This window comes from Carcharhinus amblyrhynchos, chromosome 5, assembly GCF_965287045.1.
Source record: "Carcharhinus amblyrhynchos chromosome 5, sCarAmb.v2.hapA, whole genome shotgun sequence".
NCBI lineage: Eukaryota > Metazoa > Chordata > Chondrichthyes > Carcharhiniformes > Carcharhinidae > Carcharhinus > Carcharhinus amblyrhynchos.
In genome coordinates, this window is record NC_137328.1 from 38,575,608 (window position 1) to 38,593,569 (window position 17,962).

The window sequence follows — 17,962 nt, forward strand, 5'->3', positions numbered from 1 at the left end:
TGTATTCACACACATTCAGCTGCAAAGTACCACATCACCATTGTTAAAGAACTAGTAGCTGTTCCATTAAATCAGGCGGCACGGTGGCACATTGGTTAGCACTGCTGCCTCACAGTGCCAGGGACTCGGATTCAATTTTTGGCTTGGGTCACTGTCTGTGTGGAATTGGCACATTCTTCCCATTTCTGCATGGGTTCCCTCCGGGTGCGCCGGTTTCCTCCCACAGTCCAAAGATATGTGGGTTAGGAGGATTGGCCATGCTAAATTGCCCTTCCGTGTCTTGGTAAATGCATGGGGTTATGGGGATAGGGTCTTGGTGGGATTGTAATCAGTGCAGGCTCAATGGCCTCCTTCTGCACTGCAGGTTTGTATGATTCTAAATCCGATTAGAGTACCTGAGCAGTTTAGAAGAAAACAATTCAGGTTCTTGGATTATTGGTGTATCCATGCAATTGAAGCTGGGACCTGATACATATGATGAAAGCAATGAGTGGGCTGCATATGATTACACAAGACCCACCGCCCCCCCCCCCCCCCCACCCCATATGCTTAGAAATGAGACTTATTGTACAAAAACTCATTATTCCCATCAAACGTACAATTAGGAGTATTCCTTTTCTAACATGTTCCTTCTTTCATAAGCTTGATTCCCGGCTTGGGTCAGTGTTTGTGTGGAGTTGGCACATTCTCCTCGTGTCTGCATTGGTTTCCTTCAGGTGCTCTAGTTTCTTCCCACGGTCCAAAGATGTGCAGGTTAGGTGGTTTGGCCATGCTAAATTGCCCCTTAAGTGTCAGGGGGACTAGCTAATGTAAATGCATGGGGTTATGGGGATAGAGCCTGGGTGGGATTGTAGTCAATGGTTTAAGCTCTTATTCAAAAGACCCCACCTCTGATAATACAACCCTTCTTTAGGACTACACTGAAGTGCCAGCCCACACCTCAAGTTTTGACTCAGTGGTGTAAAAGTGCTGTGAACTGAGCTAAATGGATGGATTTTGTGTCATTTGTGGGGTCATGGCCACTTCTGTGCATCTCCTTTTCAGCAGCGATCTTGCTGCTTGACTCTTTTCTTCATTAAATGTTGAAAGATGTTCCATATAACGTTAGGCTGGAGAAGTAATGTCACAAATACTAATGTTTGGTTAAGGGGAGAGATCAGGATCCTACATTAGTCTCCTTCTGTCCTATAAACGTCTTTGATTCAGAGTTCAGAGGATGACTGCAATGATACCTTTACAACAACTTTCATTTGTATAATTCCTTTAATGTAGAAAAGATTGTGCAGAGAGACATAATCAGATGGAAATTGTTGCCTAGACAAAGAAGAGGAGCTCAGTCATTTATTGGAGGGACCAGTCTTCAATGTGTGAGTCACTAATATTGAGTGATGACTTTCACAGAAATCCTACTCTGGCGAGAACACAGCCAGTGCCATTGCTCGTTCCTGCGCTGCTACTGCATTGACGCTTCTTGTACCTGTCTTCATCACATCACGCAGAGAAAGCATCGAGGAGGTCCTCAGCATTCTTGTTGCAGGTTTACCAGGAAAACCGAATGCTGATCCTTCCCAAGCTGTTCAGTTTCACATGGGATTGGCCACGGGAATGTTCCTGTCCCGTTTATATGAGGAACGAATGAGGTAACTATTGAAGAAATATATTCGCCTTTCAAACATTCACGAGAACATGCAATGTTCCACAGCTTGACAGTACTGGGCAAGAGTTTTGATTTGCAATAAGACTGATTGTAAATGCAGATGCCTTTCTATATGGTTCATATAATGGTCTATTAACAGGCTATATTGGTCTGTTCAAATCTATCCACAGGTGAGTAGCAGCGTGCCTCTTTGGATATTCTACTTGGTTCCTTATTTTAAATGGGCCATCATTCATGGGATTTGAACATAGGAACATTACCCATTCCTAATTGCTCTTGATAAGATGGTAGCAACGTGCCTTCTTGAACCACCGCAGTCCATTTGGTGTAAGGACATCCACAGTGTGTTAGTAGTGGAGTTTCAGGGGTTTTTTTTATTCATTCATGGGACATGGGTATCACTAGCTTCATTAAATTGCATTTATTGCTCTTCCTTGGTTGTCCTTGTCCAGAGGGCAGTTGAGAGTCAACCACATTGCTGTTGGTCTGGAGTCGCATGTAGGCCAGGCCAGGTAAGGACGGCAGATTTCCTTTCCTAAAGGACATTGGTGAACCAGATAGGTTTTTCTGACAATCGTTTCATGATCATCAGTAGATTCTTAATTCCAGATACTATTTATTGAATTCAAATCCCACCATCTGACATGGCAGGATTCGAACCCGAGTCCCCAGAACATTAGCTGAGTTTCTGGATTAATAGTCTAGCAATAATACCACTAGAACACTAGAAGGGATGGAAATATGGTTCCAGGTCAAGCTGGTTTGTGGCTTGGAAGGGAAATTTCAGGTCGTAGTGTTCCCAAGCATCTGCTGCCCTTGACTGATGGTAGTGGTTGTGGGTTTGGAATGTGCTATCCAAGAAGACTCGATGAGTTTCTGCAGTGCATCTTGTAAAGTGCAATAAAAAACTACTGTGAACTAAGGCAGTCCTTTCACCTTGCATTTATATGATACCTTTAACATGGAAAAGATTCAAATTGACAGGTGTATGCAGATAAAAATGGAAATGGAACCAAAGAGGGAGATCTTGCTATGTATGACAATACTGACATCTACCGGCAAGGTGAAAAATTTCCCAGGTATGTCCTGTACACCAAGAGCAGGTCAAATCCAATCTGGCCAATTACTGTCCCATCAGTAAAGTGATGATAGAGGTCATTGACAGTGCTATCAAGCAGCCCTTACATAGCAATAACACGCTCACTTTGGGTTACACCAGGGACGTTCCACACCTGACCTCATCACAACCTTGGTTCAAACATAGACATAAGAGTTGAATGCCAGAGTCAGTGTGAGTGTGTGGCTGGCATTGACATCAAGGCAGTATTTGACCGAGAATGGCATCAAAGAGCTCTAGCAAAATTGAGATCAGTAACAACAGGGAAAATCTCTCCACTGGATGGAGTCATACCTGGCACAAAGAAAAATGGTTGTGGTGGTTGGAGGTCGATCATCTCCGTTCCAGGACATTACAACAGGAGCTAGAATCTACAGAATAGAATCCTCACATTGCAGAAGGAGGCCATTCGGCCCATCAAGTCTGCACCAACTCTTCAACAGCGCATCTTACCCATCCCCATAATTCCACACATTTACCCTGCTAATCACCCTAACTTACACATCTTGGGACACTGAGGGGCAGTTTAGCATGGCGAATCCACCTAACCTGCACATCCTTGGACTGTGGGAAGAAACCAGAGCACCTGGAGAAAACCCACAGAGACACGGGGACAACGTGCAAACTCCACACAGCCATCCAAAGCTGGAACCGAACCTAGGTCCCTGGCGCTGTGAGGAGCCTCAGCGTAGTGTCCTAGGCCCAATCATCTTCAGCTGCTTCATCAATGACCTTCCTTCCGTCATAAGGTCAGAAGTGGGGATGTTCACTGATGACCACATAATCTTCAACACCATTGACGACTCCTTAGATACTGGAGCAGCCCATGTCCAAATGCAGCAGGACCTAGATAATATCTAGGCTCGGGCTGACAAATGACAAGTAACATTTGCCATACAAATTCCAAGCAATGACCATCTCCAACAAGAGAGAATCTAAACATTGACATTCATGGCATTACCATTGCTGCATCCACCACTTATCAACAACCTGGAGGTTGCCTTTGACCAGAAACTGAACTGGATCAGCTACATAAATACTGTGGCTACCAGAGCAGGTGAAAGGCTGGGAATTCTGAGGCGACTAACTAAGCTCCTTATTTCACAAAGCTTCTCTATCATTTATAAGTCCGGAGTCAGGAATGTAACTTGCCAGGATGAGTGCAACTCCAACAACGCTCAAGGAGCGTGACACCATCCAGGCCAAAGCAGTTTGCTTGATTGGTAGCCCTTCCATAAACATACATTCCCTCCGTCACCAACAAACAGCTATGTGCACCATCTACAAGGACCACTGCAGGAACTCACAAAGGCTCCTTAAGCAGCACTTTCTGGACCAATGACTGTGAGCATCTACATGTCATGGATATGCCAGTGTTGGACTGGGGTAAACACAATAAAAAGTCTGACAACACCAGGTTTCAGCCCAACTGATTTATTTGATGATAAACTCACTGGCTTTCGAGGTTTCCCTCTTCTTCAGGTGAATGGAGAGTTCTGGCCTCAGACAGAGCATATAAAGCACAGACAATCTACAGATTACTGATTGGAATGTGAATCTTTACGCCTAACCTGTTCAAGTCCTAAAGTGGCCGACAATGTGAGTGAAAGGAGCACTGATCACAGGTTAAAGAGATGTGTATTGTCTCCAGACAGTACAGTAAGTGAGGTTTTGCAAACCCAGGCAAGTCACGGGGGTTGCAGATAATAAGTTACAGTTACAGTTAACCCCCGTGACTTGCCTGGGTTTGCAAAACCGCACTTACTGTACTGTCTGGAGACAATACACGTCTCTGTAACCTGTGATCAGTGCTCCTTCCACTCACATTGTCGGCCACTTTAGGACTTGAACAGCAGGTTAGGTGTAAAGATTCGCATTCTAATCAGTAATCTGTAGACTGTCTGTGCTTTATATGCTCTGTCTGAGGCCAGAACTCTCCATTCACCTGAAGAAGAGGGAAACCTCGAAAGCCAGTGAGTTTACTATCAAATAAATCGGTTGGACTTAAACCTGGTGTTGTCAGACTTTTTACAGCATCTAGATTGTCAAGGGCAGCAGATACCGGGAGAACCATCACCTGGACGTTCCCCGCCAAGTCATCTGACTTGGAAATATATCCCTATTCCTCATTGTCGCTGGGTCAAATCCCTGGTGCGCTCTCCCTTACAGCACTGTGGATACACCTACACCACATGGACTATAGCAGTTCAAGAAGGCAGCTCACCACCACCTTCTCAAGGGCAATTAGGGATGGGCAATAAATGTTGGCCTCGCCAGCGAAACCCACAACCACAATTGTGAAAACACGGAAATATTAACTCGAGCCCCATACCCTTGGTTTGGTTTAAGGGAGGGATGTACCTGTTATTACGACTGCAGAATTCCAGTTGAGAATCAGGAGAATTGACAGGATATTAGATGTTTCATCACTCTAAAGGACAGTTAAGTCTTTACCAATGACAGTCTGATGTAGGAATGAGAACTGCTTACCCTCCCGTGTGACTTTAGTGCCACAATTCATGTAGAAAGATTTAATAACTTCAGCGGAATTATTACTGGGCACTCTTTGAAGTCATTGTAATTTCAAATTCAAACATCATTCTTTGCTTAAAGCACACCAAAACTGAAGATCAAAAACATGTGACTGTTCTGGAAACTGGGAAAATGCAGATGAAATAAATCTTCAAAATTGTCGTTTTGAAAATCAGCAGGAAATTAACATCTTAAACACACCACATTTCTGTAATGGATTCTCCCCTGTGGGGGTATTGCGGGCAAAATATTCAGTAATGCATGAATGTGTGGGAATTTTGTGTGTCATTAAGTGATGTATGTAAGAGCAGCCATTTAAAATCCCTTTCTGCTTTGTCAAAATTTATATCGGCCCATTTGAGGTTCTCGAGCGCAGCATGCATTATTTTCAACTGTTTCATGCTTGAATTTGCAGAATATACAAGATCAGTTTTGGAGCATGAGTAAATTTGGAGCATATGTAAATTTGACATCTTCTATTATCTGTTTGGCAGTGATGTCTCGGGGCAGAAAATGAACTTGCTGCTCATGAAGTCTCTCGATGCTCTGGAGCAATGCTGCTTTGATCCTACACTGGAATACAAGTGCGGTTTGATTCTCTTTCTGCTAGTTTACCTTGAAGGAATAGTTTTAGAATCAGTAAATAATAATGATCTTGTCGGCTAGACAAATCAGTTATTTACAAGCTACATTCAGCACATTGAGTTTCCTGAATGTATAGATGTGGAAACCACCATTGCAAACCATGTGATGCAGGTAACAAATAAGCCCCTGATGTGAATAAAAAATTTATTCCCCAGTTTTATAAAGTGGAAAGTGTTTTATTCGGTGATAATCTTGCTGCACAATCTTACCTCTGACGAGTGGTATTTATCGGAAACTTTTTTGTTGCTGGTGATACTGAATTATCACCTTGTGTTTACCTGGATTTTCTGTACTCGAGTGGCCGTTTAACTTGGCTGGTGCAGAACAGAACCATTTCCGGCAATGTCACTTATCCAGCGAATAGATATTTTAATGTTTGAGAATATAATTTGAAAGACCATGTTCCGACATGACTTATGGATCGCAGCACTGAGTAGTCCGACTATCACTGAGGTCAGGCCAAGCTCAGGGATGAGAGGTCAGACTTTCCCATCGCCCTCATACCTGCTGCTGTTGGACCAGCATTAGGAAGGTGAAAATCAGGTGGTGAATTAGCAACACAACTGGAACAATCTGCTCCCACCCCACCCTCCCCCTCTATTGATTGGCCTTTTACTTCAAGCCCGGGGGCAATTTGTTGCCACCATCACTCCGTTGCAGATGAAATGGTAGCTGAGGCAGTGCTGCAGATTTAGCTCTTAGTGCTTATTAAGAGATTCCAAACTCTTGCCTAACAGCCTGGATTGGAGATTTTAACGGGAGCGTTACTGCCACATCATCAGTTCAGCAAAAGCGGTTTGAAACCCATGGAGCTTTACACTTCAGAACGTGGACCTCAGTTTGTTTTCCAAAATATTCGCCTTTTCACCTGTTGGTCCCTTTTCGCCCAACTCAAAACACTTAGTGCTGACGTGCAGTACGTTGTTTACAGGGATTCATCAGCCTGAAAGCAGAATAGTTACTCCTTGCCCTCTCTAATGAGACCCAGGAGTGTACATTCTGCTCCACTGCTCCTCCACCTCCAATGTACAGCAATGTTTCGCAGTGAAACATTTGTGTAAAATTACTTAATCATCATCTCTTTTGGGACCAGAATTTCAAGTGACTACTTGCCAATGCAATATTATGTGAATGGATAGATCAAAGACAACAATTAATTTTCTAGCCTGTCAGTAGTGGGTTTTGTTTCACTCTACTGTGTAACTGTGGAATTACCAATGTCAGCCAGGCGGAGGATGGAGAATAAACAGTCTCTCGGGCTCCACTGAGGATTCTCATGATGCATGTTGTTTTTTTTTATTTTTGCAGCACAGGATGCATCCTGGGAGTGGGGCTGGTTCTGTCCCTAATGAGCCAAAGCAACCAAACCGAGTCCCGTGTGCACGTCTCTGTCACCCTGGATAAACTTTGTAGCAGCTTGGATGAAAGTGTGAGTCAGAGCAGGGTATTGCAAGAGGTAGGCTGCTTCAGGAAAGATCATGCTTACACGGTGAACAAAGAATGGTTTGAATCTTACACATTTTATCAGTGTTGCAACTGAACTGAAGCAACTAAATCGGACAAGTAGTAACTACGCGCAGACCCACAATCCTGGTCAGGCCCAAGATGGAGCTGGATTCCGCCAGCAGTCTGTCTCTTTCCCTGCCAGAAGCCATGGCTGTGATTCTCCCATCCCAACCTGCAACGTTTCTGGCAGGTCGGGGTGGGAGATGCGCGTTGCCGGCCTTGTTCCCGGATTTGCGCGTGCTCTGGGAACGCATGCACATCTCCCAGAGCCGGCAAGCAGTTGCCTGGTCAGACCATGCTGGAAATCAGCAGGAAGGCAGGTAAGTAATTTAAATCTGTTTTAAATATATTTTCAATGTAATTATTGGGAACTTACCAGTCCCGATTGAATCTCCCACCCCGCTGGGAATACTTCATTCCAGCAGGGTTCAGACTAGCTCCCCATGTTCGAAGAACTAGCGGGAGGCCGCTCCGGAATGAAGGGGAGGACAATCAGGTGTCCCGAAGGGGTCAGGCGGCAGGGGGGCGGTGCCCCATGGGCACCCTGGCAGTGCCAGCCTGTGCCATCTGGCACTGCCCAAGGGTAAAGTGCCTATGCCCAGGGGGCAATGCCAAGGAGTGGGACCTATTGTGGGTGGGGCATATGGGCAGTTGGTGAGGATGAGTGGGTCCCGCTGTCACTCTGCATTGAGATCGGTCTGGGATGAAGGGAGGGCAGCGATTGGGGCGGGCTGGGGGGAGAGAGGGCTGGTTTGCTGGGGTCAGGCCTGCCTCCCAGTTGGGGTGGGTGTCTGCCCTTGGTGGGGGGGGGAAGGGGGGTGAGGTGGGTGGGGGGATTTGCCATTTTGGGGGAGGGGGGGCAGTACATTGGGATGCTCTGTGGGGGGGGAGATGTCTGGGCTGGCCCGGGAATTGTTGTGGAGGCTACAATCAGGACGTGGGGGCTGGAGGGGCAGCACTCCAGGGGTTCCGAGCTGGCCAGCGATCGGGGAGTTCCAGAACTGTCAGACTCCAGCGTGAATAGGCCCCACCCCCCCAAGCTTTTAATCAGATTCATGATTGTGACCTCGCAGTGCACAGAGTGGGAAGGTTCAGGTCAGAAGTTGAACTGAGAAAACAGCCCTGATCTAAAACAGTTTTCCTGCCAATTCAGCACTTTTGGGAGACTCGCTGTTCATATTTCTGGCACGTTTGGATAAGTACTGGTTTGTTCAGTTGAGGGCTGGTGTGTTTGGTTGAGGGCTGTTGGCATTTTCGGTTGAGAACTGGTGCACGCATTTGGTTGAGGGCTAGGATCCATGTTCAGTTGAGGCCCTACTACAGGCTAAGGTCATTGATTGTGCATGAGTTTTGCCAGTGTCTCCCCTTGCTCTGAAGTGTTTTTTTACAACGTACCTTTGACTCAAGATGGGTCTTAAGTGCACTTATGATAAAATCCCTACAGTACAGAAGGAGGCTATTTGGCTCATGAAGTCTGCAATGACAACAATCCCAGTCTATCCCTGTAATCCCACGTATTTACCCTGCTAGTCCCACTGACACTAAAGGTCAATTTAACACAGCCAATCAACCTAACCTGCACACCTTTGGACTGTGGGAGGAAACCAGAACACCCAGAGGAAACCCACGCAGACACAAGGTGAATGTGCAAACTCCACACAGACAGTGACCTGAGCCAGGAATCGAATCTGGATCCCTGGTGGTGCTAACCACTGTGCCACCATGGCTTTAAGTGAAGAATGATGTTTGAATTTGACATTACGATGACTCTAAAGAGCACCCAGCAATAGCTCTACTGAAGTCATTAAATCTTTCTATGTGAATCATGGCACTAAGGTCACAAGGGTGGGTAAGCAGTTCTCCTACATCAGACTGTCATTGTTAAAGACTTAGCTGTCCTGTAGAGTGATAAAACAACTGAAATCCTGTCAATTCTGCTGATTCTCAACTGGAATAGTGGAGTCATAATAACATGAATCAGCAGTTTACAGCTCTGGGGCTGAATTTTTGATGGGCACAAAAGCCTTTGTAATATCCAGTCCAATCAGCTACTTCTTGATATCACATGGAGTGAATCTAATCGGCTGAAGTATCTGTGATGTCGGTGCCTTCGGGGGAGACCGAGACGGATCAATCACTTCTGGCTGAAGATAGTTGAAAGTGCCTTATCTTTTGCACTGATGTACTGGGCCCTCCCATTTTGTTGAGGTTGGGGATATTTGTGGAGCCTTTTCCTCCAGTGAGTTGTTTAATTTTCCACCACCATTCATGACTAGATGCACGACTTAGACCTGTTGACTGCGAGATTGTTCAGCTCCATCTATCGCATGCCCTTTGCACTATGTGACCTGTAAATAGCCCTGTGTTTTAACAACACCAGGTTAGAATCACGGATTCTCTACACTACAGAAAGAGGCCATTTGACCCATGGAGTCTGCATCTTAAAGTTTATTTATTAGTCGCAACTAAGGCTTACATTCACACTGCAGTGAAGTTACTGGGAAATTCCCCTAGTCGCCACACTCAGGCACCTGTTTGGGTCACTGCAACTAATTTCAGACTGGGAGGAAGCTGGAGCACCTGGAGGAAATGCACACAGACACGGGGAGAACGTTCAAACTCCACACAGACAGTGCTTCAAGCCCGGAATCGAACTCTGGCACCGAGGCAGCAATGCTGGTCACTGCCACCTTGCCTACCCACCCGTCGCCCTCTCCCCTGTAACCCCACGCATTTACCCCACTAATCCCTCTGTCTCATAACTCTTTCAGTTTAAAAGTACAGTTCAAAACTATGATAATCTTATAAACCAAATAAAATATCCTAGCGCACAGTAAACATGTAAACCTCACACTTGTAACAAATAGTGAAAACTCTCCTTCATTTGCTGCGGAGGGCACAGGAATTGGGAAGACTGGAGCATCCCTTTGTCAAGTAACCTTTTAATTTTTCTCAGGTTAAGCTAACAAGCTGCCCCAAATCCATAGACTATACTGACAGTCTGTTCTTGATGTCGCGCACAATTGTCTTTAAGATGCAAGGCAATTAGCAGCAACGCAATGGTCGTAATTGTCTTCTTTTTCAGGTGTTGGCTTATTCAGTGGCGTGCGTGAGTGTTTCTGCTTTCAGTGCTGGCATCATACAAGCAAATGAGGCTGAAGAGACCATGAGCAAGCTGCGAACCCTGGCTGAACAGAGTCAACAGGTCGGTAATCAGTCATCTATGCTGAAATGCCCCAAGTTCAGAAATGTAACTTCATTGAACAATATTTGATTTGATTTACTACTGTCACATGTATTAGGATACAGTGAAAAGTATTGTTTCTTATACGCTATCATAGAATCATCACAGAATCCCTACAGTGCAGAAGGATGCCATTCGACCCATTGAGTTTATACCGACAGCAATCCCACCCCACATATTTACCTCGCTAATCCCTCGAACCTCCACATCCTGGCACACTAAGGGGCAATTTATCATGGCCAATCAACCTAACCCACACACCTTTGGACTGTGGGAGGAAACCGGAGCACCCGGAGGGAATCCTTGCAAACGTGGGGAGAATGTGCAAACTCCAAGTCAGGTCTTTGGTGTTGTGAGGCAGCAGTGCTAACCATGTGCCACTGCACTGCCCCTACACAGACAAAGCATACTGTTCATAGAGAAGGAAAGGAGAGAGTGCAGAATGTTGTGTTACAGTTAGAACTAAAGTGTAAAGAAAGATCAAGTTAGTGCGAATATTGATACTGAAGCTTTCAGACAATACCAGTCTCTTGCTGTTGTAGTCAGAGGTCTAGGACATGCACATACTGGGTTGTAACCCTAATCCTCCTCTCCCCATTCCTTCCATCAACCAAAAACAGCATTTCAGCATCAATTCTCCAGGGGGAGAAAATAGAAAGTGAATGGCACCAAAATTGAATGAATGGAGTGAGTGAAATTTATTTCTTTTGTATTGTTACATTTTTAATCCCGCTCAGAGGAATTTTTTGATTGGTAGCATGGTGTTGATGAGAAGCTCAGGAAAGTGAGGGACAAAGCTTACTCCTTATGTGGAGCTGCACCTTGGTGTTTGAGTGGATTTGCTGAGCACAGTCCATTCTCAAGTGGATTTATAAGAGCATTTAATCCCACCTTTAGGAGAACATGGTCAAGCATAGCTTAATTTACATATGTACTACAACATCTATCCTTATCGAAAGGCAAGATCTTGCAGATGCTTGAAATTTGAAATAAAAACAGCAAATGCTGAAAATACGCAGCAGGGTCAGGCAGCATCCATGGAGAGAGACAATCGTTATTGACCTGACATGTTAACTGTCCACAGATGCTGCCTGACCTGCTGAGTAGTTCCAGAATTTTCTGTTTTTGTTTCTGTCTTTCTAGCTTGCCTGAGTGGCAGTGCCAATTTATGTTGATTTTTGGGTGATTTTTGTCTCGTAAGCACATGCCAAAGTAACTGTGTTCTGAAGACCTGAAGTCCCCAGGCCTGCTTAGCCAGGAGGGGTTCACTCCAGCGGGGTTTACGACAGCCCACCACGAATGGAGCTGGCAGCCAGAATCCGCTAGAGTGAAGAAAGGCTCCCCAGAGGATCGGGAGTAAGGGGGAGTGCCCACTGAGCATTGTCAGCCTGAGGCTCCAGAACTGCCCAAGGGGCAAAGTGGCAATGGCCAGGGGGCACCTTGGTGCTGCCCATTGGCCAGTGATGTGGGGTTGTGGGGCTGGCAAGCATCTGGCAATGACAAATCAGTGCATGTGCAGTAGCCTGCTCAGTGCTATCTGCAGACTTTTCCAGCAGGAATAGGGCCTGCCCCCGGCTTTTCATCGTGATGTGCGGTAGTGCACCCTGCAGTGCACAGAGTATGGGATAGTCATTTGAAAGTCCCGCTGAAGAAAGCAGCAGGATTTACTTGTTTTTACACAAATTCGGCACATAGAATATTTTTGAGAGAATTCCACCCAACGTTTTGGTCCCGTGGCTCTCTTTACACAAAACAAGTTAATGTCTTCCTTCTCATGGGAGTCAACTCTTAGCACTATTTCGACAAGGTGTAAAATAGAAGTTAGATCAATAACCCACTACTGTGACGTGAACCAAATATTTGAGAACTACTTCAATTGCTACAAAACTACACTAGCAAAGGCGAGGTGTTGGCGTAGTGGTATCTGCTATATTTGTAGCAGGATCAAGAAAAGAAAGTGATAGTACGTGAGATTTGAGAGTAACATCAAAAGAGGTTTATTAGGTAGCAGTTTTGTCCATGATGAGTAGATCTAGACTGAATAAAAAGTACTGATGACATCATGGACTGACCATGTGATCAAACCCTTAAAGGGATCATGCATGACCCTCACATATGGTAATCCAGAGACCCAGGGTAATGTTCTGGAGACCTAGGTTCAAACCTCACCACGGCAGATGAATTAAAAATCCACTGAGCCATTGTCGATTGTTGTAAAAACCCATCTGGAACACTAATGACCTTCAGGGAAGGAAATCTGCCATCCTTACCTGGCTTGGCCTACATGTGACTCCAGATTTGGAGCTATGTGATTGATTCTGAAATGGAGGGCAGATAGGGACGAATACATAAATGCTGGCCCGATCAGCGACACCCACATCCCGTAAATGAATTTAAAAAAGACTTGGTGAGTTGAGGCTTCATACAAAGTGTTAAACTGTTTTATTTTACAGCAGGTAAACATGCAGCATGGCAGTTAGGATTCACTTAGTTTAATTATTGTTCTGTGTCCTGATACAAAATAGAGAGCATGACAAGCTGCCCCACATCAGGAGGTCACTTTAATTGACTTCAACATGGTGTCTTCCAGCTATCCCTTCAACGTTTCTGAGCCTGCTTAAAGTTCTTGTATTCCTTAAAACCCAGATTGCTAACCTGTGAGTGTTTGTTCACCATATTTTCTCCTCACGGGACTTTGTTTCTAACGTTCTTTCTTTTTCTGGTAGGACTTGTCCAAAGAACTGCAAATCAAACCAGGCACAGTGCCTCCTCTTTTAAATTAGCTCCCAAACCTTCATAGGAAGAGGTGGCATTCCATCACCTTAAGATGTGAATGTTTGTCGTTAGCTCCTGGCAGGACTTAATGACTCCTCTGTTGTCCCTGATTGTTCTGGCTCAGAGTAGCTTTGTCAAACTTTCATACAGTTTCTGTAAACGCTTGTACCCTGTGGCTTTCCTTTTTAAAGCTGTGTAAATCTGCTTGTTTTAAAACCCGGCACTTGAGCGACTCTTTTATTCCCAAACGCTCTTAGTGGGAAAAATGGTTAAAATTAAAGAAAAAAACCATACTGGGCCACTTGCAGACACTGCATATTTCAACTCGAATATTTTCCATGTAGATCAGTCTGCTAATATAAGGTAACATAAAGTTGATGTGTTTTCAAGTAAATGTGCCAAAGGGGTTTTTATGTATGTTTAATTTACCTTGGCTCTGGAGGTTATGTGCCAAAGAGTTTTAAGATACATTTTATTCAGCTTGACTCTCAGGCAATATGCCAAAGGGTTTTTGGATATGTTTAATTCAGCTTGGTTCAGACGTGTGATTCTGACTCAGAAGCTTGATTCTGAGTCTTGAGCACACACTCTTGGTTCACACTTCAGTGCCTCCTTATCTCCTTGTCTGAGACCCCATTTATTGGATGAAGCATGAAACAAAAGATCCATCTGCTTATTCAGTTAAACTCAGATGTTTCTTACTGGCAGAATTAGGAAAAGGAGCGGATGACATTACTACCCAAACCAATAGCACAAATACAAACAGATTAATCTCACCCATTTGAGGCTTGCTGCACTGCCACAATATTAATAGAGTAATTAAATTGCAACAGGGCAGACTAAATGCAGGGAGGACATTTTCACAGGTTGGGGAATTTGGAAGCAGGGGAAATAATCTCAGAATATGGGGTAGACCATTTAGGACTGAGATGGGGAAAAGCTTTACTCAAAGGATAGTGAGCCTCTGCAATTCTCTACCACAGAAAGCTGTGAACTCACTGACTACACTCAATAAAGAGATAGATAATGTTTTAGATTTTAATGGCATCCAAGGGTGGAGAAAGAGGGATTCTGGTATTGATATAGAGGATCAGCCATGATCATAGTGAATGGCAGAGCAGGCTCAAAGGGCCAAATGACCTACTCCTGCTCTTAGTTTCTATGTTTTAATTCATAATTCTGAAACTATTTCAAGACTTCCTGAGAATCTAATTGGACACTGTTGAAAAAAATGAAAGGTCTTTCTTTAGGTGGAGACTTCAGCACAGTCAACACAGGTTCTGACTGCCCTATGGTATCCAACTATACGACTATTTTCATTAACAGACCTGGGTAATGTGTTTTCATTCGTCGTTCATTGGCATAAAAGCTGAACAGAACCTGTTCACTCTGCAGTGGCGCACTTGCACCCACATGTCTGCACATGCGTACACACACGTCCACACATGCGCATAACACATGCCTGCACACATGCGCACGTACGCATCCGTGCACATCCAGCAAAGGTCACTGGACAACAATCAAAAAGCCGGATCGATTTTTTTTTCCTATACTCTGCTGCCATCAGTGGCTGCAGCCCCCACTTCTGTCCTTGTTGCAATCAACCAGCGCACTCGTGATTAGGACCCCCCTGCTCTGTTCACTGCTCAGCAGACCATCGTTCGGACTCTCAATAAACCCACCATTTGTCAGGTGTTTTTCTCGGCTTGGTAACATGATCGCTGAAGTACATTTAAGTTAAGGACATCAAGGAGTTAAAAGAAAAATGAAGATTTGAGTTAACTTCACTTGTCTGCACACTTACTGCTCATGTTCACAATTCCCCCCAATGATATAGACAATTAAGTAAGTTCATTTTTAGCTCTCTTTCCTGAGTTGGTGCCCACAAAGAGAATACTTGTCATGACAGCGAATAAATTTAACTGTGATTTGTTAATGCCAGGAGATGTCAATGATTAAATTGAAAGTGTGCAAGCCAACTAGTGAAAGCAATAGGAAATGTGGTTTGATAAAGTTGTAATAATTACTATTATCCATGTGGGGATCCATGTGGGGAGGCCAGATGAATCATGATGCTGCTTTGATTCCTAATGCTTTCCATGTTGATAGGAAGGAAAAGAAATATCTTGTTAATACCATGCGGAACTAGCTATGCCAGACTTGCAAATCCAAGCCTCACCAATATTCCAATAAAAGCTTGAGATTAAATACAGAATAGGACAAGATTTCTGTTTCACGACTATGTATTCACTTGATGAGCAGGAAATGACCAGCTATTCCATCACTATGGTGACTTAAGACTCTTTCCCCCCCACCCCCACCCATCTCTGTCCTCTACTCATGCAGCTCTGTCATTCTTTTTGTGGGAAACAAAAATACGTAGAAAAATATCCTGGATCAAAGGGGGAAAAGTCCACTCTAAAATTCCCCTCTGACAATCTCAGATGATCAAAGCCTGGCCAAATGGATCAAAACAAGATTGACCTCTTCTGTAAATGAGAATCTGGCAGGAATATGAATGCTTGTATTTAGGTAGTAGCGTCAGTCAATACAAGCAATCAGAAGCCATTGACTGCGATCCTGTGAGGTAGGACTGTCGCTTTCATATTTGGAAACCTTGCCATGTTTGATCCAGAGTGTGGGAAATCTATGTCAATGGACCATGACATAGTTTACATTAACATCACTCTGTAGAAATTCAGAACATCTGTGTTGATGTATGTTGATTATATGTGCCTTTAGTTCACCAGATGCAATGTGAGTGGGTCACTACCAGCTGTGTGGAAGTGTAGGAATCTAATCACAGAATAGAAAATAATGATTCTGAGAGAATGTGATTCAACAGAATCATGAATTCTGCTTTTTTGCTAACCGGGCCAAATCCTCAGACACACTCACCCACTCGTGGGCATATCCTTGCACTGTGCTGCTTTGAATATTCAAGGTCTAAATTTGATTCTCTTTTATTCTCAGACTCCAGGTTTTGCCATGGCTTTAGGGAACATGGTTCATGGACTGGCGGCCTGTGGACACGGCAAGGCTGAAGACCTGAATAACCGACTACTCCCTGCATGGATGAAGATTCTTCTTGCCGAGGTAGGATGCTGCTTATAAAAGAGATCGGCAATTCAACAAATTGATGCTAGTTCTATCTGTATTTAAAATTTGTGGATCCCCAATGCATTAAAAAAGTAAACTGTGAGGAGGATAATTACAAATCTCAGGAGAATGTACATGTAATTTACCAAATGAAATTGTGCATTTTGGTTGGAAGAAGAACAAGACCAAGGAAAAGTAAAAGGACCAATTTTTAAGGGATGCAGAAACAGCAAGACCTATGTACATAAATCTTCAGGGTTGGCAGGTCAAGTTGAGAAGGTTATTCATAAAAGCATGCTGGATCCTTGGCTTGGTGAGCAAAGGCACACAATGTACAAACCAAGGAAGTTTTGCTAAACGTAAAGTGCTAGTTAGAGCCCAGTTCTATACTTCACGCTTTAAGAAAGGTGTCAAAGCCTTTAAGAGAGTGCAAAGGAGATTTACTACAATGATATCAGGGATATGGTACGTCAATTGCGTGGAGAGACTAGAGGAGCTACTGTTGTTTTACCTAGAACAGAGAGATTAATGGGAGATAGTATTCAAAATCAGGAAAGGTTTTGATGAGACAAATAAATAAGATTATGGAGAAACTATCTCTAGTAACCAAAAGGGATGGCCTATTGCAGTAAAAAGATATGCAATAAATGGTAGAATCCTTAGAAATACTAGTAGTCAGAGGGACCTGGCACGCAAACCTACAGCTTCCTGAAGATGGCAACCCAGGTGAGCAAGATGGTCAAGAAGGCCCATGGCATGCTGGCCTTCATTAGTCAAGGTATTGAGTATAGAAATTGGAAAATCATGTTGCAGCTGCATAAGACATTGGTCAGGCTAAATTTGGAGTACTGTGGTTCTGGTCACCACACTATTGAAGGATCTTGATGCATTGGAAAGGGTGCAGAAGAGATTTACCAGGATGTTGCCTGGTTTGGAGGATATGGATAATGAATGAAGAAAAGTTGAACAAACTTGGATTGTTTCATTGGAGCATCAGAGGATGGTGGGGGGACCTGACAGACGTTTACAAGGTTATAAGAACATAAGAAATAGGAGCAGGAGTAGGCTATCTAGCCCTTCGAGCCTGCCCCGCCATTCAATAAGATCATGGCTGATCTGAAGTGGATCAGTTCCACTTTCCCGCTTTCTCCCTATAACCCTTAATTCCCTTGTCTATCAAAAACCTATCTACCCGTGACTTAAATATATTTAGCAAGGTAGCCTCCACCACTTCAACGGGCAGAGAATTCCAGAGATTCACCACCCTTTGAGTGAAGAAGTTCCTCCTCAACTCCGTTCTCAACTTGCCCCCCCTTTATCTTGAGGCTGTGCCCTCTAGTCCTGCTGTCCTTTCTGAGCGGGAAGAATCTCTCTACCGCTACCCTAT

The 17,962-nt window shown here is 44.3% G+C and overlaps 1 protein-coding gene across 3 annotated transcripts in view; it reads left to right on the forward strand.

Moving 5' to 3' along the window:
* Positions 1-17,962, forward strand: part of focad (focadhesin) — a 218,653-nt gene that overhangs the window by 138,849 nt on the left and 61,842 nt on the right. For all 3 annotated transcript variants that reach the window (XM_080188679.1, XM_080188680.1, XM_080188681.1), the window contains exons 27-31: positions 1,402-1,640; positions 5,801-5,890; positions 7,260-7,407; positions 10,543-10,662; positions 16,450-16,572. In XM_080188679.1, the coding sequence (XP_080044805.1) occupies positions 1,402-1,640; positions 5,801-5,890; positions 7,260-7,407; positions 10,543-10,662; positions 16,450-16,572 (720 nt within the window). The remainder of the gene's footprint in view (positions 1-1,401; positions 1,641-5,800; positions 5,891-7,259; positions 7,408-10,542; positions 10,663-16,449; positions 16,573-17,962) is intronic.